The following is a 23,185-nucleotide window of genomic DNA, read 5'->3' on the forward strand; positions in this document are numbered from 1 at the left end:
TCAGAATGAGAGGGCTAACCCCAGGAATCTGGAAGGCATCTTATAGATTCTGGTAGTAACCTGAGGTTTTTAAGCAGGAGGATACCATGATCTGATATTTTTTTAAAAAGGAAGATCATTTTGGCAAAAGTTTGGAAGACAGGGTATAAACTACATAAAACTGACACTTTTGAATGTTTATATTTCTCTTCCATTTGTATTTGACTAATAGTACATAGAAAATTTTGAACAGGTTTTACTATCAGCACTCAGGTTTGGGTATAGCATATGTAACAAGGACAATAATTTGAAAATATTAAACCAATGTATTTCCGTTCTGCTTGAATCGTGATGCCCGTGGTTTCCCACCCATTAGCTTAGTAGGCTTTCCTCCCCCAGGCAAGCGGTGGTTCCCAGCTAGAAACAGCGAACTATCATCACCTAGCTTTCAGAGAGAATAACTCTCAATGCCAGCTTTGCGTGGTGAGAAAAGGGATTTCTAAATTCCAGAACTCTATCTCTAAGGAACCGAGCCTGGCTAGGTCAAATCATCAAGTCTGAGTACAAAGTTCTGGAGTGGGGAGCACAGGGGAGACTATATAAGGAGAGTTCCCATTAAACTAGGAAAAGGAAGTTCAAAAACTTTCCACTCTGGGTGTTAGAGAAAGGGGAGGAGGAGGGAGAGAGAAGAGGAGAGAAAGAGGGAGGAGAGAGACAGAAAGGGAGGGAGGGGGGAGAATGGGATCAGAAGTGAGTGTCCTGGCTCTGTGTTCCCTGGGGGTCGAACCCTGGGGGTGAGGGGAAGCCTTGTCTCTTGAATCTCAGAGCCTAATTCAGGAAAATGACAGAACTTTCCTAGAACGAGTTGGCACTACCCAGGCGGCATATTAGAAAGAACCAAGGAAGCTCTTGTGTGGACGGCAGGGTGAAGAGAAAGTAGCTGGGGGTTCATGCATGCCCCGCAGGCTGAGTGATGGCAGAGAACCAGCTGAGCAGGAAGCTGGTGGCAGCTTGCCATGGTCTGCAGCCAGAGCCAGTGGTCAGGCCCTCCACGAAGTGCTCACTGTGCCCACCCCACAGTCCCAGAGGCCAGCTCGGCATCACGCCCAGAGCCTTGACCCCAGAGGCTGCAGGTGCACTCGGTCCCTCTCCCCCCAGTCACGGAACCCTTACAAAGACAGGTGAGCTCTCCTGGTGCCTGGATGTCAGCTGGGGAGAAGAAATGGTTCTGACTGGGAACAATTCACATTTTGGTCTTCCCAAGGACTTGTTTTAACCGGAAGGAATTGAGATACTTTAATTGTCAAGTTTAAGTACCAGTCCCTGAACACCCCCCCACCCCCGCCCATCACCAGGAAAAGGTGGAGCCAGATAAATATAAATTATAGAGAATATAGGAAGTTATTTTCTTCCCTCTCTCCCCCTTCCTTCCCTCCCTCCCTTCCTTTCTTTCTTTCTTCTTGAGTTTTTCGAGTTATATATGATGTCAGTCCATATATGTCCTCCCTTTGTAGGGCAAATAAGAAATCAGCCTCAACTATTTCTTTCTCTCATTCATAGGAATACTAAAAGTCGTACAGAAAACGTTTACAGGAAACTGATTTGGGTGGTGTCCTACTTCTTTTTTTAAGTATGGGATGAAACTGTTTCCCTCTCTAACCACATTCCATTCCTTGTAGGTTTTTAAGAGGAGATGATGTTATATTCTAATTAGTCACTCTGTAGCTCACTATTTCTTTTTTGAAAAAAACTGAACACAAGGCATGAGCCATCTGGGGAACATTGAGTTGTTTTTGAAGTACTTTCATTGGTATCCAGAAAAATTGTCTTGGAGTAGCACCTTACTTCCTCTTTTCCAGTTTATCAATTCTAACTCCCAGTTTCTACAACTTCAACTATATTTTCAAGATTTTTTTTCCTCCCTTCTTTTCAGAGAGCATATTAAAAAAAATTTTTTTAAAGTCTTAATTGAATTTGTTCTTCTGTTTTATGTTTTGGTTTTTTGGCCGCAAGGCATGTGGGATCTTAGCTCCCCGACCAGGGATCAAACCCACACCCCCTGCATTGGAAGGCGAAGTCTTAACCACTGGACCGCTGGGGAAGTCCCCAGAGAGCATGCTAGTAACTGCATCAGGTGGAATGCATTTTCCAAAACAACCATTACAGCTGAAGGCAGAAAAAAAGTCAAAAATCACTGTTATCATAACTTCAGAAGCCCTGCCTGTTGCAGAGACCCCATGACATTTTTATAAAGAGACAACACTCTTGCCAAACTTTTTTTTTTTTTTTTTTTTTTTTTTTGCTGTACGCGGGCTTCTCACTGTTGTGGTCTCTCCCGTTGCAGAGCACAGGCTCCCGACGCGCAGGCTCAGCGGCCGTGGCTCACGGGCCCAGCCGCTCCACGGCATGTGGGATCTTCCCGGACCGGGGCACGAACCCTTGTCCCCTGCATCGGCAGGCGGACTCTCAACCACTGCGCCACCAGGGAAGCCCCTGAACTCTTCTCTTAATGGAAAGAGAGAATTATTCCAGCTAGATCCTGTCCAAGTCAAGCCGTTTTCATTATCTGTCAAACACTCCAAAATCAAGAGCCAGTTTGGGATGAGCTGAAAATCTGATTAAGTTCATAATAAAAACTAAGTCCCTCAATCCTTAACAAACAGAAGATTTATAATGATTTATACTGTATCACTGAAGTTCTAGGTGCACTGAGGTTTGAGTTGAGAATGAAAATAAAGGGCAAAACCTTCGCCTGCTATTGCAAAGAGAGGCTCAGTGGGACACTGTCACATCAGGTTTTCTGTTTATCCCTAAGGCTGGTGCAGCAGTGACTTCAAAGTTTGATGGTGCCTGGGTTTTTTTTGTTTTTTGTTTTCTTCATTCTTTCTTTTTGTTTTTTCTTCCTCCAAAGATGTTGAGCAGCAGGCTAATGGATCCCCAGCGGGGTGCAAAGACAGCAGAAAGCACAGGAATCAGATGTCAATGTATTCCTCGGAGATACCCTGCTAGGACAGAGCTAACTAACTAGGGTTTTAGTCTTCTCTTGGGGGAACACGCTTTGATGGTTCCCTGCCCACTTTGGCTTCCTATATGTTTCCTGATTAAAATGCTGTCACAGATAAATCATGACTTCTGCCTGTTAGGACAATTTTCTATATTTTTAAAGGAAAAGCTTGGAATCATAAGCTTAAAAAGATGAGCAAGTTCTGAAGAATTTTATACTCACATTTAAACATATGTATATAAGCACGCCACATCTCCCTACTATAGAATCATGCATGGGTCTGGGACTGTTCTCTGCATGTTCTTTCCCTACCTATTACTTTGTTAGATATATCTATATATTTTCTGCCAGTCACTTTCAGTCAATTCCTAGATTGCTTAGGAAACTTCTTATTGAATAGATTTCGGGGGTTTGGGGGGTTCTCCTTGTTTTTCCTCAACACAGGCACAGCTTGGAAATTGAAGTTGTCCCAGAGGTAAGAGTTTTGATTTTAAGTGTAATGGGCATCCAAAATGTACTGGTGTACTTTTTGTGGGTTCCCACCTATAAATAGCCCTTCAGGCACCAGAGAGACAATCTACCCTTTGCTTGGAGGAGAGACAAAACTCAGCAAACTGGAGCGAAAGTGGAGAGAGCTTGATCTACTTTCACCAAGCACAACCCTCTCAAAACCATGAAGTGAAACCGATTTACCCAGTGAAAGTCAAAGAAGTCAAAAAGAAAGTCAAAGAAGTCAAAAACCGATTTGCCCAGTGAAAGTCAAAGAAGTCAAAAAGCTGCACTGAAACCATATCTGCATCTACTGCCCCGCTGGCCCTCCACCCTCGCCTCCACAAGCCCTGTCCTGTCCCAGGCTGCACCCAGAAGCCTCAGGCACACAGTGCCTTTGTTTGGCCTCTGCCTTTGCCGGACCGCATCTCTCCACACTGCTCCTCCTGCAAGGGGGGTCCTCATCGTGATGTACGTATCGTTTTGCTTCAGGCTCTACATGAGGCTTCTTGCCACCCAAACCTGCCCCACCTGGGGGTCAGCAGGGCCCTGGCCATTACAAGGACATCTCTTGGTCTCATAGCTACTGTTCTGTATCCTTTTGCCCTCTGCCCAGACTGACTCAGCAAAGCCACGTTGGATTCTTCTGTTCCGTAATGCAGACTGTCATCTCTCACAGTCTGGGATTCATGCCATCTGCATACTTTCCCGTTTGCCTCTATCCTCTCAGACTCCTTATCACTGCACTTTCACATTAAAAACCCCAAACTGACCTCTCAGCAACAACCTGAGTTCCTGCAGACATTCTGACATTTGACCAGTGTCATAGCAGGGACCTTCCTTCCTTCGTGAGTCATTTCCTCAAGATTTTGTGTCTTCGCACTCATGGTGATTCCTGCCCACTGAGGGATTCCATTACCTTTCTGAAGCATCAAACAGTTAATGTGAGATTAAATAATCTCACATTAACTCTCACGGTTAAATAATAAAAAAGACCCAACTGCTTGAGATGGGACAAAAGGAGGACTCTCAAGGGGCATACTTAAAGTCACTCTGCAAGGTTTCAGTCTGAGGGCTTTTTGAAATGTTGGTTGCAAAATTATATATTATATATAAATTATAAAGCATTATAAAGAATTTATAAATGAAATCCATGAGATTAAAAAAATAAGTGATGATAAGGAATTGTAAAGAAGAGCATGATTTTCATGCTTTGTTCACTGAGAAGATCCAGCAGCAGGTATGAATATGAACTTTTATAAACAGCTCCTTCTGCATTCCTCTTTAAATGCCATGACTTTCCCCAGTTAAATAAGACAAGATTGTGGGACAATATCCAGCAGAGGTGAGGTGAGGCGGTAGAAAGGCCACTACATCCACACCAAGGCCACAGATGAGTAGGACAAAGCGCATTTGGTGGGAGTGTCACTTAAGCTTTCTATATGTCAACTTCCTGTGGATAAAAATAGCAGGTGTATCTAACATCACAGATAGGGAGTAAAGTAAAACAGATGTGAAAAATCAGGAATGACAATATGGTGGGTTAATATTACTCCTTAAATTCTGGAAGCTGCTATTTTCATTTGAAATTCAAGTAACTTCCTTTTTAACCTGAAGATTTCAAAGTATTTAATGGGAAGTATAAAAGTAAGCCCAAATGATTGTGAACCAGTAATGAAACACTTAAATTAACATGGAAAAGCACACGAGAGTCCTTTCCAGCATTTACTGTAACTAATCCCATAGGAAGGGTGTGTGGAGTTGGGTTCATTCCAAAGTAGCTTTTCAGACTAATACCAAAAATTTATCAGCCCCACCAAATACATGTCTTCATCCTCCTAAGCTTTACCCACAGTAAAAGGAATTTATTAATTTCAAGAATTCATCTCATTTATGGCCTAAGTATGCACAGGAAAATGAATAATGTTAAAAAAATAATTCAACATGGGTGGTCAAGGTCAATTTAGCAAAGCAAGGTATACCTGACACAACAGTGATGGGCCTTACACATGGGGACCCAGCTTATTCAGAGACACCAGAAGAGCGAGGGTGGGAGACGCAGACGGGAGAAAAGAGAGTTGAGGATCCTCTTATAATATCGTAGACATCATTCTTGATTTTTCATCCAAACTTTCATTATTAAATAAAAGAGCATTATGTCCCATATATAACTAAAATAATCTATTCTAGATTCTTTTAAAGCTTTACTTGTCTGATTTTATGCTGTCATATATTTAATGGATAATATAATACAAATAAGAACTTACCTTTGTTGCTTATAGTCATTAAAAATTACATTTCCATCTTCAAGACAGTATTCTAGGTTTTTGTATTTTTTACTTTTATTTTTTTTAGAGTAATGTGACAGGGCTCAGCAGTCCCTAAAAGTGCTGAAAGCGAAGTGGTAGATAAGCCTGAAACTTAATGGTTGTGAGGTCCTTAAAAAACAATACTGTGTTTTTAATGGAGTTAGACAGAGTGAGAAATGAAGCCGTTTTGCTTTCCCTGCATGTGTTTCTCACTTTGAAGTTAAAAAAGCAGCTCAGTCTGATTGAGGTAGGTAGGGGGTAAAGAACTGGCCAGGTTTTACACATGAAAGCAAATACTTAGAAGCAGAATTAAAAGCCAGTGCACACTAAACTGTGAGTGTTAACCCATGTCAGCCCTAATTCTACTCAAAAAGTGGACTGTGAACATTCAAAGCTGATGACACTAGTCTCCTTGCCAGGAGCACCGTCCCAAACTCACGCCGCAGAGCTGGAAACAGGGAGCGCACCTTGCTCAGGGTTCAGTGGTTGCCATTTGTCATGCATCTCAGACAGAGGTGGATGTTTAAGATGGAAGGGGCTTTTCAAAACCCTGTGGCCCAGACCATGGGGTCAGAGCAGAAAACCATGTTTCATGGAACTCTCATGTCTAACATGATATTAATAAAAGTAAAAGAAAAACGTAAAAAAACTGAGATTTCTATGGTCAAATGTTTGAGAAATTCAGAATTAATCAAGGTTAAACGTGTTTCTTTTCCAAAGGACTTCTCCGAGCCTTCAGTATTTTAATGTGCAGGAGAGGTTCCCTAATTATTGGGCCTGATAGCTTTTTCTGAAAAGTTATGGGTGGATACTTATGTCCCATGGGGCACAGTTTGGGAAATACTGAGATAAAATATTACTATCCTTGGTTTATAGATGAGGGAGTTGAGGCCCAAGGAGAACTAGGGTCTCCGGCCTCTGAGTACCAAATCTTCCCAGGGGACCGATCAGAAATCTGAGAAAAGATAAGCTGCAACCTTTTTTGGCAACACACATATACCCTGGAAGGGTGTCCTAAAACTAATACTTCTGAAAGTGCGGTATACACACTCTTCTTTCCTGGTTCGGTCAGGACACACAGACCCTCCCAAGTCATGATTACCTGATACAAAGGCATACAGATGCTATCGATCCACTCCAGTTGCAACCGAGGCAGCTCATCCTTCCGGTTCCGATCAAAAATAGCCTAGAATGGGGGAGGAGAACCTTGCTTTATTACACTGGAGTCTTTTACAGGCGCTTTGTCAAACACTTTTGTCACAATGATCCAAATTTTACCAACTGAACACTTCACAAACCACAATCAATCTTTACACGTACTTTCTTTTCCTTTATCTATGATGAGAAATAAAGTATTTTCACCTCTTTTTATGAGATTTGTAAATGAATTTATTTGAACTTTATAGCACACAACTCCTTGGGGCCAAAATCTGTCTTCAGTTATAGGTAACTGCCACTAAATCAAGTCATCAGGTCACTGGGAATTGGGTACAAGTCAAAGGAAGGGGAAATGTGTTTTTTGCTACAAAAATAGTGCAGGCTTTTATTTTTATAGCGAGAGAGGGTGGGATAGATTGGAAAAGATCCTTAAAAGCAATTTCATTTTAAATAGAAATTATTTGTATTAATTTTTCAGGGTGGGGACAATTTTGTGTTTCTCAATAAGATCCTGTCGTGAATAAATTCCTAAATTTTTATCTATCACTGGATGGATGATGGGGGCAGGTACCCATTCTCTCCTCATTCTCAGCCTTTAAACGTTATGATATTATAATGTGCAGAAAACTTAAAGAAGTGACATATTCCGTTGGGCAGACATAAAAAGAAAGACAATCAGTTGGAATTGGATGGCTGAGATAGAGTCCTCAGACAAACACTGCCTGTTCTACGCCAGTGAGACTGTCCTTCCCTTTATTCCTAAGGAGTAAGGCCAGGGTCTAAGAAGCAACCCTGCCCTGCCTATGGTCTTACAGTAGGTTTCATCTTTCCTCTAAATAAAATGTGGCATCCACATCATTTTGGCGTTCACATAGGTTGTGAGGGCAGATTCACGACATCTCCTTGGTTCAGATACGTTGAGAAATTCTGCATCCTTCAGACTTAGGAACAAAGGTGGGAGTGGGTGGGGCCCAAATCACTAGCCGCTGAGGTCACAGAAGATAGAAGGACTATCTTTCCGCTGAGGAAAATACCTCCAAATTAGGGAGGAGGTCACCGTCTCCTACGGCTCTGCTCATCCTTGATTGTAACGTGAAATGTAAATATCAGGAAGGAGGACTAGGCATTTGGAGAAGACTCTGAAATATGCTGGAGGAAGGGCCGGTTCTTGTGAACTGCATGAATCTTGGTCCAAAATGTTCCTTTAAAAAATATTACTCTGGGGCTTCCGTGGTGGCGCAGTGGTTGAGAGTCTGCCTGCCGATGCAGGGGACACGGGTTCGTGCCCCAGTCCGGGAAGATCCCACATGCCGTGGAGCGGCTGGGCCCGTGAGCCATGGCCGCTGAGCCTGCACGTCCGGAGCCTGTGCTCCACAACGGGAGAGGCCACAACAGTGAGAGGTCCGCGTACCGCAAAAAAATAAAATAATAAAAAAATAAAAAATATTACTCTGTTTTATCCTCTCTAGCTCTCATTGTTATCTGAGATTTATTTAATGACTGTTTCTGGTGCATAGTATATAGTTATGTATTTTTTTTAATTTACTGGTTTTTAGTATATTCACAATTAGCTGTGCAACCATTACCACAGTCAATTTTTAAAAATTAATTAATTAATTAATTTTTATTTTTGGCTGTGTTGAGTCTTCATTGCTGCCAGCTGGCTTCCTCTAGTTGCGGCGAGTGGAGGCTGCTCTTCGTTGCAGTGCATGGGCTTCTCATTGCGATGGCTTCTCTTGTTGTGGAGCACGGGCTCTAGGCGCATGGGCTTCAGTAGTTGTGGCACACGGCCTCCGTAATTGTGGCTCGTGGGCTCTAGAGCAAAGGTTCGGTAGTTGTGGTGCATGGGCTTAGCTGCTCTGCAGCATGTGAGATCTTCCAGGACCAGGACTCGAACCTGTGTCTCCTGCATTGGCAGGCAGATTCTTAACCACTGTGCCACCAGGTAACTCCAACCACAGTCAATTTTAGAACATTTTTATCACCCCAAGGGAAGAAAAACCACATATCAATTAGCAGTCACTCTTCATTCTTCCTCAACCCCCCCAAGACACAGGCAGCCACTAATTCACTCTCTATCTCTATGGATTTGCCTGTTCTGCACATTTCATGTAAATGGAATCATATGATATGTGGTATTTTGTGACCAGCTTCTTTCGCCTAGCATAATGTTTTCAAGGTTCACCCCTGTAAGCATGCATCAGCACTTCAATCATTTTTATTGCCAAATGATATTCCCTTGTATCATTATTGTATACCATATTTTATTTATCCACTCATCAGTAGATGGACACTTGGGTTGTTTTGACTTTTTGGGTATTATATATAATGTTACAACAAACATTCAAGTTTTTGTGTGGATGTATGTTTTCATTTCTCTTGGGGCTATACCTAGAGGTAGAATTGCTGGCCACATGGTAACTCTAATGTTTAATGTTTTGAGGAACTGCCAAACTGTTTTCCAAAACAGTTGCATCATTTAAATTCCCACCAGCAATGTACAAAAAGTTCCAATTTCTCCACATCCTTGCCAACTCTTGTTATTGTCTTTTTTATTATAGTCATCTTAGTGGGTGTGAAGTGATATCTCAGTGTGGTTTTGATTTGTATTTCCCTGATGACTAATGATTTTGAACATTTTTTTTCATGTGCTTATTGGCCATTTATATATGTTCTTTAGGGGAATGTTCATTCAGATCCTTTACCCATTTAAAAAATTGGGTTGTCTTTCTATTGTTGAGTTGCAATAGTTGTTACATATTCTAGATACTAGGCCCATATCAGATATATGCTTTGTGAATAATTTTTCCCATTCTGTGAGCTGTCTTTTCACTTTCTTTTCTTTTTTTTTTTTTTTTTTTTTGCGGTACTTGGGCCTCTCACTGTTGTGGCCTCTCCCGTTGCGGAGCACAGGCTCTGGACGCGCAGGCCCAGCGGCCACGGCTCACGGGCTCAGCCGCTCTGCGGCATGTGGGATCTTCCCGGACCGGGGCACAAACCCGTGTCCCCTGCATCGGCAGGCAGACTCTCAACCACTGCGCCACCAGGGAAGCCCTCACTTTCTTGATAGTGTCCTTCAACACACAAAGTTTTAAGTTTTGATGACATCCAATTTCTCTATTTTTTGTTTGTTGTGCTTTTGGTATCACATCTAAGACACCATTGCCAAATCCAATCCAGAAGATTTATATCTTGCTTTTTTCTAAGAGTTTTATAGTTTTAGCTCTAACATTTAGGTCTATGATACATTTTGAGTTTATTTTAGGCTATGGTGAGAGATAGGGTCCATCTTCATTTGCATGTGATATCCCGTTGTCCCTGTGCCATTCGGTGAAAAGATTATTTTTCCCCCATTGCATTATCTTGGCACCCTTGCCAAAAATCAGTTGACCATAACTGTAAGGGGTCATTTCTGGACTAGTCACTTATTAACAAATGTTTGATGAGTGTGTAAGATACCACTTTGTCTTGTGTTTTCTCTTTACAGAATTTTGCATCTTGTAATTGATTATTGGTGATTATTTATTTAATGTCTATATTTCCCACCAGTTGACAAGTTCTTGAGGGCAGGGAAGATGGTGCCTTGCTCATGGGTGGATGCACTGTGTCCAGTTTTATGCTTGATACTTGAAGGTGTTCAAGCATGTGCTATTAACTGACTCACTGCTTCCAGTATTAATCTGGATGTTGCCCAGATTAGCCTTTGTCTTCATGAAGTTACTCTGGTGACCTTTAGGACTATGACACCTGAAAGGGCTCTTGGACAATTTTATTCCTAAATATCATTCAATAGTGGGCACAGCAGGTGTCCAATCTGGGTGTGTGCATTTCCAGACATTTCTGGAAAAGCACTAATGTGGGATAGCCCTGCCACAGCAGTTAGGCCTGAGGAGATAGTCATCAGCCGTGTTAGGTAGGCTTTTGTGGGGAGTGAGCAGCACTTACAGCTATGTATCCACCACAGAATTAATTTCATTTATGTCTCCAGAAAAACCCTTAATCTGAGCCTACAAAAATTCCTTAGTGCTGCACCACTGCACCTGCCAGCTTGCCAATGCTGTCAATTGACTTATATTTTTTTCATTTAATTAAATAACACCCAGGGCCCCTGTGGTTTTGCTGCATTGTAAACCCTTCAGAGGTGGCCTCTGAAACAGTTTTTTAAAGAGGAGAAAAGCTTTTATTTGAAAATAGATATACATATAGCTGACAGAAATTTGAGTTGTGCTACGTTTTACACATTAACTATGTATCCCAATCTAGTATCTGTATTTTGTAACCAAATTTGGTGACATCACCAAAGAAGAACAAAGGGATGTGTTGAAAACAGTATAAATAGATATTGCTTTGGAAACTAAAATAATTGATGGGTGTTTTAACTTATGTAGTCTTTCTGACCTTTGTAGGTAAACAACAAATAAAGAATAGTCAAAATTAGTAAGTCTGTGAGTTCTTTAAGCTAGGAGCTAGTTCTGCTGCTTTTCCTTGTCTTTAAATGTCAGCAAAGAAAGGTGTTTTAAAACTTGAAGATCTTATAAATAACTCCAAATATTCAAAACTGAGTTGATTTGAATCCTCATAAACAGATATTCTTGACAATTAACACATTCCTTGAGCTGCAATGAATCTTCAGTGCTGTGGCAGGCTTTAGAATACTCTGGACCATTCTTTGAGTCGTTGGGTGATATGTTTGAAGCTACCCATTCATTAAGAATAAAGAGGCCGCCCTCTCCTTGAGGGTGGTGACTGAGGCATTTATGTCTTTGTCTCCTGATTAGTAAAAACAGAATCATGCTTAGCCTACAGTAAGCATTCTCAAATAATAATTGAATGGATGAATCCAATCTAAGTAGCATTTCAATAAGCAGAACTTAGTTCCCCAGATGCAACTTTTCATTTCGCAAAAAAGGAAAAGAAACAGAGACTTGATTTGCTTTTGGGATTTTGGAAAGTTCAAAATTGGAAAGTAAAATCCAGAATATCCATTATTTACTGCACCTGCCTGTTCTAGCCCATCAAGGCTGGACAGCTTGCTTGCGTTTAATTTTTTTCTGTATTTCTGTTTCAAAGTAGCCACTGACTACATATGAAATGCCAGCCCTAGGCTTTGAGTTATTCAAATACTGCTCTGAGATCCTCCCTTGTGCCTACTTCTCCCACTGTGGGAGTACAGGAAGTGCTTGTTAAGTAGATCAGCCCTGTTAATCAGAAACCTGGGAATAAGAGTGTTTAGCATCTAAGTTCAATTAAAGCTTTAAACTTTCAAGAGTGCTTCCTTAAATCCATTCTCTGTCTTTCCCATTTTCAAGGTGTGATTTGAAGTTATTTTTGAAAATGTCATTCGAAAGGGTAAATACGTCATAAGAAAAGGAAGAACTTACTGAAGGGATGAGTTTGAGTTCTGCTCTCTCCCGATCTCCTTGTTCAAAGAACTCGCTGGTTACAAGTTCAGCCACCTGAAACACAGAAATATTTAAATTGACAGATATGTGTAATTCATCACGAGACACAGAAGTTATTTCTGGCTTATGTGTATGGTAGTTATCTTCAAGACAGACAATCATTTAAAAAGCTTATGAGTGAGTACATTAACCTTTTGTGTTTGAAGGTATTATAGAATTTAATCAATGAAACTGATTTCCTTTTAATCAGAAGAACTTGTGCAATGTTTTTTTATTTATTTTTGTTGAAATAGAGTTGAAGTACATTTGCAGTGTATCCTTAAACACATGCCGATAGACCATCTCTGACAGTAGAGCTTATATATACACATGAGGCACAAGGTTGCCACCTTCAAAGCAGGAAATGTTCTTATCCAGAAAAATGAAGCAAATAATAACCTAATAATAACTGATGTTATTATAATATATTATTATACTATATTTATAATAATAATTCAGCCAACTTCCGGTTGTTTCTGTGCAGATTCTTTACTTTGTCGCATACTTGTATTTTAGTTTGGTTTCATCTTGCCATCACAAAAACTCCTTAACCACGTCACCCTGCCAGTATTTATGTGCACTCTGGAACGGATACACCCAGGGCCCACCCCTTACTTCCTACAGTAGCCGTCAGTCAAGGGGCAGAAGGAACGCTAGATTCACTGTTCATACCAGACTTTTATAGTATGTTATGATATAGCCTGAAGAATGTGATTTGGTCTTCAGGCTGTCTCAACCCATGTACTAAATAACAGTGTTTATTTATGGTGGGTTCTAGTTGGTACTGCACAATGGAATGGCTGTTCTACCCCAAACCACAGAGATATTTTCCAAAGTAAGGACACATATTTTTCTACTTTTCATCCATTAGTGTGGATGGTCAGAAACTACTGATCATGGTCAAGCTTACAGAGATTTTCTTCTTCCCCAAGCCCTGTGCTTCTACTGATAGTTTTATGGGAAGCAAACTGAGGTAACAGATAAGTGCTGAACAGGTGTTTTCAACAACACTATGATGTACATCTAGGATATCTCTGAGGTGAACTAGCTGGATTACAAAATATTGGAAGAGCAGAAAAGAAATACCAGACAACTTGATGGCAAGAAGGTCTGGATCCCCAGACTAATTTTTCTCTATTCCAGGCTCTTGTAAAGATGAGGTTTTTAGGTCTGGCAAAGGCTAGAGTGGCTTAATTTTGGTCAAGTGCAGAGAATCAAGATAATTTACCTAAAGTAAATCTCTCAGGAGATTTGTCAACCATAAATGGTAACCATTGCCAAAACTTAACAACAACATCTAACACCCCCACACACATCTGAGAGTAGCAAGTATGCAGTAATTTATTAAAAAATAGAATGGCCAGTTCAGATTTTAAACATTTTAAAAATTCAACAGCATAAAACCAGTTGGAACTGACTCAATCTTTCTAGGACCTGGTTCACTTGTCCCTCTCCAGTCTCTGCCACTGCCTTTCACTTTAGCACTCCAGGCCTCTCTCATTGGTCTCTGGCCTTCCTTTTGAGAAGAAATGGTCCCCTAAGGACCTGGCCTCATTATTCAGTTCCCATAACTCTCCCTCAGAATCCTCTGAGGTGGATCTTTTGCACTAAAGAATGCACGTGTGCATATGAGGTCACCCCGAAGTGGGAGTCCTGCAGAGGTCAGTAGCCCCTGGAAAGCAAAGAAATTAAAACAAAATCCTTTTCCTTGAGCTTTCTAAAGTGGTCTTGGGTATTTCCCCTGTGCTTCTTTCACAGCTCAACTTGTACCACTGTTTCATTTGTACTTAAAATCCCAATCAGGACTATTAAGTGTCTCCTGATTGAATTTTTTATTAAAAAAGGAAATTGAGATGCTACTCAGGCCTTGGGGGCTGACTGGGGAAACCCACATGCTTAGAGTCATGTGTGTGAGGAAGGCAAAGTGAAATAGACACCAATGAAAACACATTTTGAAAGGGAATTTTAAAAAAATCAACATCCAGGAAATTGGAAATATATTTCTATTCTTAAAATAAGTTTCTATTGTTTTTGTCTAACTGTTTCCTAAAATCCTATTGGAAGTGAGTAACGTTTTGAAAATACCTAACCTATTCAATTCAGATACAAACACAAATGAGATCTACAGTTTAGAGTTGTGACAAGATTTCTGATGGAAACATTTGGGAAAAGATGGTTTTGTGTTTTATTTCCCTGACCTCATGAGTTTCTGCACTGGTCGGCAGAAGTTCAAATCCTAAAAATAAAATAATATTTATATCAGTGACCAAGAAGACCACCTACAGTGGCCATCGGGCCTCTTCGTTCTATAATCTCAGTGCGGAAACTTTTTTCCTTTCAAGTACTTTGGTCACTTTCTGGCTCCCACGTGGGCTGCTGCTCCTTTAGTTGTGACATGCATTTCACTGGGGTCCTGAAGGCCCTGGCAGATCATCCCTCATCTACCCCCTTTCTAATCTTCTTTATTTTCCCCCAGTTCCCCTAAATTTCTCCTACTCTCTACTTACCTTCTACCCCTATCACAGGGGCCACTCTCAATACTACACTTTTTCCCACTACCTGGAAGAGCCACTTACATATTCCCTGCAGTTTATTCCCAAACTGTACTGTAAGGGAGGCCTTTCCACACTGGGGAAGGGAAGGGTGGGCAGAGATGTAGAAATAAGCAATGCAACCACACAAATCCTTCACCATAACCTGCTTTATGTAACTTCAAGCATGTCACACTAAAACGAAAACCAAGGCATTGGAAGAGAGCTATTCATTGGAGGAGAGTCTATAGGAAAACTGCACCACCTTCACTGAACTGTGATGTGAACAAGACATAAACTTTCATTTGTGCTAAGCAACTAAAATTTGAGATTATATTTGTTACTGCAGCAAAGCCTAGCTTAGCCTTGACTAACAAAAATTGGTATGGAAGTGAGGTAGTGCTATTAAACAGAAAGGAAGGGAAGGAAGGGAGAGAGAAAGGGAAAGGAAGGAAGAAAAGAAAGAAAGGAAAGACCCTACAATATGTGCCATTGGCTTGGGGGCCAGGTATTTATAAAACAGTGAGGTTGTTAGAAGCTATGAGGGTGATGATCCATGTTACACAGTGGCAAAATATTTTGTACAGTTCTCATGGAAATAAAGCAAACAATGTACCCAATGAATTTATAGCCTTAGGGGAAGAGACTGGAAAACAAAGTTAATAGCATGTGATGGTTGCTGTTGACTGTTTTGCTAGGTATTGTAAGAAGTGAGCTCAGAAAAGTGTTGGCAGGTCTATAACTAGGAATGAAAGGGAATAGAGAAAGTCACAAATTCAGGATCTTGTAGGGATAGAATATGAAGCTGCTTCTTAATCCCAAACTGTGAAAATAAAAATTGAGATACACTTTGAATGACAAAGGCTGATCAAGACTCAGCCTTGCAACAAGAATCAAATTGAAGGTGTGGCCAGTAACACATAGTTAACAACTATGAATGAATTAGGTGGCACACACAACATCCTTTTAGTTAGACACAATGGCCCAGAAAAATGATTTAACTACATGGTTTCCTCACTGGTGCCAACACTAGGCCCCAAATACTAGGAATTAACTGTTGAGAGAGGAAGAAAGATGTATGTATGCTGTATTTCCCTGTTCCTGAATATAAGGAAGCAAAGAAATACAGTAGATCTAAGAAGGTTGTATAGAATCTAACTGTGGATGTGGTTATTAGCAAATGGAAATGACTGGAATCAAAGACCTAAGAAGGTGACTAAATGTGCCAGAAAACTCCACAAGCCTTTGACTATTTAAAACTTAAAACAAGCCTTGGGTCTTCAAACTTCTTTAGGGAGGAAGGAGGCTGAGAAAGCTGCTTGGCCTTTAAATCTAGCCAAGGAGGATAATGGAAAAGGAATAAATTTCCTAGGGTGGATCTAAAGGCCACGGAAAATATTGAATTGGGCAGCATCTCCCTGAGAATCAAGGCCCACCACAGAGTAGAAGGCCCTCCCAGAGAATGCCCAGTGGGACTTTGGAATTGCTGTGGACCCCTAACTGCCAAATATTGCCATCTCTTCCCTTTCTAAATGGGATTGTCATAATGAGTATTTTGTGGAGTGGGTGTTATATGCTGCATTTTGGGTGTGTGTGGGTCTTTAGTTCATCTTTAGTTTAATCTTTACAGACCTGCTGTAGAGATTAGCACACGATCACCCAGAGATCCTGGACTTCCAGCTTAATATCATGACTGATGGTATATTTGGGTCAACTCCCTTGGAGGGAGGGCGGGGGATGAGTATATTTTGCCTGGAGGAAGGAGAGTGAATCACAGTTGTGGTGATTAGAAGGGCAAACAGTGGTAGTCATGTTTTCACCAACTATTTCTGGCTTTCTACTTTCTGGGCACATGGAAAGATGGGCACTTCCTGGCTGGGTGGGGTCATGTGACCAAGTTCTGACCAATGAATTGCAGGGGCAGGACAGCATTTAACTTCCAGTGTAAGACCCACCCGGGCCTCTGCTGGAATGATCCAGACAGTAGCTGCACCCTCAGCCCCAGTCCAGGATGAAGACAGAGGCGCCAGCCAAGCCCAGAGGCACATGCCTCCAGGTGATGTGTTAGCTTAAAACACTGAGATTTTGAGCTTAGTGATAACATAGCCCATTCTGCCAACACACTTGCATCATTTAAAAATGCTGATTAGTGCCTCCTGTGTAAGAAAGCATAAAACACTAAGAATGAAGGCTTTGGAACCTCATCTGCTAGGATTTGAATTCCTCCTCCACCACTTACCAGCTATATGCCTCAGGCTACGTATCCTTTCTAAGCCTCATTTTTCCCATTGGTGAAATAGGAATAATCACTGTAGTAGTTTCCTAGTGCTGTCATAAATTACCACAAATTTGGTGGCTTAAAGCAACAGAAATGTATTCTCTCAAAGTTCTGGAGGCCAGGAGTTCAATATCCGTTCACTGGACAGAAATCAAGGTGTTGGTAGGGCCATGCTCCCTCTGGAGGCTCTAGGGGAGAATCTGTACTTTGTCTCTTCCAGTTTCTGGTGGCTGCCAGCATCCTTCTGCCTGTGGCCACATCACTCCAATCTCTGCCTTGTCTTCACACACCTTCTCCTCTTCTGAATGTGCCACCCCCCTGTGCCTCTCTCTTATGATTGAACTTGTGATTGAATTTAAGGCCTACCTGGGTAATCCAGATAATGATGATGATAATGATAAAGATGGTCCATAATGGTAACATGGTAACATAATCACATCTGCAAAGACCCTTTTTCCTTCTAAGGAAAAACCATTTACAGGTTCCAGGGATTAGGACCTGATATCTTTGGGTTGCCATTATTCAGCCCACTACAGTCACAATACCCACCTCAGAGGATTTTTGAGGATTAAATGATATAATACTTATAAAGCAGTCACTTAACATTGGTTATTTAGTCAATAAATATTAGTTTTTTATTGTTATATGAATGTATCTTATTTTCCCTTAAATGTCAAGTCTCAGGATACCAAGTTATCATTTTAGACCCCGCAGCCCATCCAGTAGGTGCCTCATAAAACCAAAAGAGCTATTAACCAAATACCATCAAGGTAATAAAGGATCTTTAGTTGGGTAGTTATGGGATTAAAACTATTCTAGCTCTAGAACTAACACTTTTGGGCAGTAAAACCAGATAGGTGGTAAAGGCATTAAATTTGGGATACAAATTAAACTAGATACTGCACATTTTGGCCAAAGAGCCCTCTGATCTCTAAATAGACTTTAAAGAAAAAGAAAAATAGAAATTCCTTTTTATCCTTTTTTTTTTCTTCAGATGTGAAAAACTGGACCTTGTACTAAAACATGGTTACCTATTCAAGAACACTGTGTATGAAACTCCTGCCTTAAGAAATGGTCAAGGTGTTATTTGGATTTAGTGCATTAAAAAAAATCTTACAGTGTCAGAAATATTATTTCTCAGTGGAAGCACGATAAAGAAAGGCTGGGCAATAAACCGTCGCTCTAAACCTCCTGCTATTTTTTACACCACGTTAATACTGATGCAAATTGACTCAGGTTTCAGTGCCTGGTAGACAGGGCTCTGGGAATACTGTCCCCCCCCAGTCCCTCCTCGGCTGAGCCCTGCCATTAATCACCACTCGCCTGTCTGGAGATCTCCCACGGTTTGGTCACGGCTCCAAGGTCACAGGCTGTCATTAACATTGATCTGAAAAACAGAACCAAACAAAACAGCCTGAATAATCTTTTGTTGCATTCCTAAACAAACCCGTCCTAGATACATACATAAATAAAAAGGGACCACAGCCAGCTTACATCTTCTTTTCCTCAACAAGGGCAGCACTGTTTATAGACCCATGTTTAGCACCTCCATCATGCGGCTGCACTACTTCGGAAGACAAAGCTCGCACACACTCTCGGTGGCCCTTTTGTTTCGCCTGCGGCAGATCAAGGAAAGCCAAGCACTGCTTTCTCTATACCTGAACCAAGCAAGCTCTACTTAAAATAATTTGTAATGGACGATGCTTTTTATTTTTAACTCTCAGCAAGGGAATCAGTATATTATACTCTATACATAGCTCATAAACCTGTTTACCAATGTATCACTGATTGATAGGGACGCAAGAAAACCCACACCAAAAAGGCGAACCACATGCCCCGTTAGGGGCTCCTGAATTTTCTTTTTTTCTTTTTCTTTTTTTTAAATTTTTATTGGAGTACAGTTGCTTTACAATGTTGTGCTAGCTTCTACTGCACAGCAAAATGAATCAGCCATACATATACGTATATCCCCTCCCACTTAGGACACCACAGTGCATTAAGTAGAGTTCCCTGGGCTATACAGTATGGTCCCATCAGTTGTCTATTTTATACACAGTATCAATAGTGTATGTGTGTCTCCTGCATTTAAGATTTATGGGGGAGAACCACGCAGTTTGACTCCAGTTTACTACCTGGCTACAACCATGTTTTATAAGCATTACGAAGAAGAAACATATTCAGCTACAGCTTTCATTAATTTGAGCCCATAAGAAAGCACAGGAAATATCTGAATCAGATTTTTGAGGGGCAGATTTCTGTTGGTTTAGAAATCTAGAATCCACATTGAAACCTGGATATAAAAAAAGGGGGGAACAATTCAAATTGTAGATAGCTCTTGTGCTTCTAATTGGATGTGGTGAGAAGGGAAAAATCAGGCACACTCTTTGTCCAAAATCTGCTTTCTTTTACTAAAACCAGCAGCGCGTGATGAAAACTAACGAAGGATCTGAGCTGGGAAACCACACCTTGGCTAAACTCCTTTTGGAAGAAAGCGGTGTGTTGTCGAAGGTCAGAGGGCTGCCCTGATGTCAGGTGTTAACATTTCATACCCTGCCAGATTCTACTGCCTTGGAAACATGTCTGCTTCCCAGATGGCAGAGCATGCCTGGAGGGTGGTAGGGTTTGTGTAACTTCTCCAGGAAACCCTCCAGGGAACAAGGCAGACTGGCAGATAACAATAGGTCATTCAAAGCACAACCAGGCAGCGCCAGCAGGAGCAGCCCTCTAGGAATCAGGCACCGTCTGATTCCAAACACTCCTGTGCTAAGCCCTGTGCAAAGAGACACACCAGTCTATTCTTCGTGCTTCATCTTTTGTGACAAGCACTTCTACAGTGCTTACATGTACGTGCCTCTGTACTAAGTGCGTTACCAACTACCTAACTAACTACTAACTAAATGACTCCTCATCACAAGATGCTGTTATTTCTATTTTACAGAGAGGTCAATGGCAGCATGGAGAGATTAAGTAACTTTCCCAAAGTGCGTAAAGGATTCAGGATTCTGTGCTTATCGCAAAGCTGCCAGAGCCCCTCTTGCTAAACTCCAGTGATTCTCATTTTAGGTTCTGCTGGTACCAGAGAGGGACATGACTGTAGGTAGTGCATTAGACTTTGTAGTCTCTCTCCCGGACAGGAAATAATCTCTGTGAGGTTGCCTACTTGTACCATAGTTGGATAATTACTTAAGTTCCATCTGCTTGATAATTTGAAACTTACTTCTCAAATTCATATCAACATTAATCAGTCAATCAACAAGTTTACTGAGTATCTGCTAGGTGCTCTGATGATGAGAATTCTAATAGCTACCATTTGTTGCAGAGGCCTTAGAGGGTGATTTACATAGTCTCTATATGAGGCAGGGATACTATTATTATCTCCATTTTACAAAGCAAATAGTGCTTTGCATTCCTGGATCAGAGAGGTCGGGTACCTTGCCTGAGGTTACACTGCTAGGAGCTATCAAAGCTAGGATTGGGATCCATACAGTCTGACAGAAGAGCCTCTACTTTCAATGAATACTCTGCAGTGGAGCAGAAAGTCTGTACAGAGAAGGAAGACTGAAAAAGGCTGGGAGGGAGGATGGTGGAGTGTCTGAAACCTTTATCCAATTGGCGTGGGGAGTCGATGAAGGTTGGGGAACCAGGGGGAACCTGGCCAGAGCTTCAAGGAGAGAACTTTAGGTAGTAGATGTGGAAATAGTTTAAAGACGTAGAGAATGGAAGCAGAGAGACAGTAGGAAAGCATAAACTGATAAGGGCAGAAAACCAAGCGGGGGAGAAGGGAAGGAAAGCCAAGGATAGGGCTGGGGGCTTGCCCAGGAAGAATAAGCAGAAGGCGAATGGGCAGTTTTACCTTATTCTTTAGATCAAGCCCCTGTACTTGAAAGGCCTTCTCTAAAATATGAGAGCAGGGAGGGAGTTTGTAGCAACTGTTTGAGTCCTGAGGTCGGCACAACTCTAGTGCATTTTAGAGTCAGGTGGTGCAATCTGCTTAGTGCGACGGCAGGAATGAACGGGCAGGAATGTCCTCTGTGGGGCGGGAAGGGGACGGTGTGTTCCTAGGGTATCTGAGACTTGCAGCAGCTTTGTGATCATGCCTCTCCAGGAGCCAAAATTATTTGAATAACTATCTTGCGATAATCATTATTTTCTTGTTTTTCTCTAGTTTTAAAAGCATTAACAACTCAAAAGGAATACACTGTAATTTAAAAGATATATCCAAGTTCAGTAAAATATTACACGTATGAACTGAATTTTATGCTTACCATACAAAAAGATTACACCTTGCAGTCTGCACTCTGTTTCACTGTTTTAAATTTTGAACACAAATACAGACCCCAAATGGTCAACATAAAATGACAGAACGGAAGTAACTCAAGTTCTGTTTCTTTATCTTTAACATCACCGAGCTATCATTGTTTATTCTGAATATACGGTTTAAAAGCAGAAAGGTGACGGTCTCAGAGGTTGGAGACACAAACTGCAACTGAAGTGAGGGCAGAAAGTTCCGAACCGTTAGCAACTTACTCTTGAAAATGTGTCCGGAGTCCACCTGTGCCAGGGGCTGACGGAATAACTGGGCGTTCTTGGAATTAACTTACATGTACAATAGATGCACAATGAAAGGATAAGTAATAATGTGCTAATTTGAAGCTTTCATAGCAATTATTTTGATACTCAACAGTAATCTCAGCCGTTGTTTAGAATTTATTTCAACAAAAGATTTTCTCTGGGAGGAGTGTCTCATTGTTGACATTGTTTAGATTGCAGACACATGGTGATGATAAAAAGCAGACCAACTTTTAGTTGGTTTTATTACTATTTCAAAATTCTCTAAGCCAGTGCTTCCCCCAAGCCCTGCCAACTGCCTGCAACATGCACATGGTCAGAGTCCAGCTGTGAAATTGCAGTGGGGGAGGGCAGAGCTGGGGGAAGAGGAGAGTTCCTGAAGCATCTCACCTCTGCTTTATGTACCGTGCTTCTAAATACGATTTTCTTACATATGGGGTTCCCTGCCGAAGAATTTGAAAACATCTGTGGGAAAACACTCAGGTGGAGACATGGAACGAGTGCTGGCATTTTACAAGTTGTGCTCAGGAGGGAGGCCAGACCCAAGAAACCCGGTGGGACCATTTGTGAGGATGCTGAGGAACAAGAGAAGAATTCCTTGAAGGACGATTACATTTAGGGGGCAGTGGGGAGGAGGAAGGACTAGAGAAACACAAATAGGAGAAGAAAAAGTCAGAAGAAAGTAGAAAATACAGAAGAGCATGGGCTTTGTGGAAGCCAAGGCAGGGAAGAGTTTTAAGAAAGGAAAGGCCAACACAGTTAGGGCTGCGAAGAGATGAAGGAAGCTGAAGAGAACAAAGGCTGTAGGATCTGATCCTTAGGAGGTGACCGGTGACTTTCAAAACGCACAGAAATTACATTTCAGCAACTAAATTCCTCAGTGGAGGAATTCACTCTAAATACTAAACACTTTGTGGTAACTTCATACTTTGGAATACTATGCAACAATCAAAGATGATACTGGTATGGACATGGAAAGAATTCCAAGGCATACAGCTGAGTGAACGAGTTCAGATTGACATGTAAATATATAATTTATGTTAAAACGAACAAACAAACAAATCTACAATAAATAGTATGTTTCCCATGGGTACACATGTATGGAAATGCTCTGACAATAGTCTGAAAAGAAACAAGGAATTGCTAACAGAGCAAAGCTATGCACAGTATGGGAATTGGGAATAATGCTCAAAGAACTGGGGGGTTATCTGTAATGTTTTACTTTGTTTCAGAAAAATATATTCCTATCGTTACTTGTGGAATTAAAAATGATTTAAAAAGAAAGAAATTGCCTTGTAAGAGGTTAGAAGGCGTGTGAGTGAAGTGTGGAATTGAAGGAGAGAAGAAAACTACAATTGGACTTTAAGAAGGAGGCAGATTTTAGGGATTTTTTTTTTTTTTTTTTTTTACCAAGGAGATGGAAGCAT

The 23,185-nt window shown here is 41.2% G+C and overlaps 1 protein-coding gene across 1 annotated transcript in view; it reads right to left on the bottom strand.

The window, feature by feature from the left end:
- PDE11A (phosphodiesterase 11A) overlaps window positions 1-23,185 on the bottom strand; it is a 440,483-nt gene that overhangs the window by 23,216 nt on the left and 394,082 nt on the right. The window contains exons 17-19 of the mRNA XM_060106356.1: window positions 18,513-18,576; window positions 12,321-12,395; window positions 6,884-6,967 (exon numbers count right to left, since the gene is read on the bottom strand). Of these exons, the coding sequence (XP_059962339.1) occupies window positions 6,884-6,967; window positions 12,321-12,395; window positions 18,513-18,576 (223 nt within the window). The remainder of the gene's footprint in view (window positions 1-6,883; window positions 6,968-12,320; window positions 12,396-18,512; window positions 18,577-23,185) is intronic.

Source organism: Mesoplodon densirostris, chromosome 8 (genome assembly GCF_025265405.1).
Source record: "Mesoplodon densirostris isolate mMesDen1 chromosome 8, mMesDen1 primary haplotype, whole genome shotgun sequence".
In the NCBI taxonomy this organism is placed as follows: Eukaryota; Metazoa; Chordata; class Mammalia; order Artiodactyla; family Ziphiidae; genus Mesoplodon; species Mesoplodon densirostris.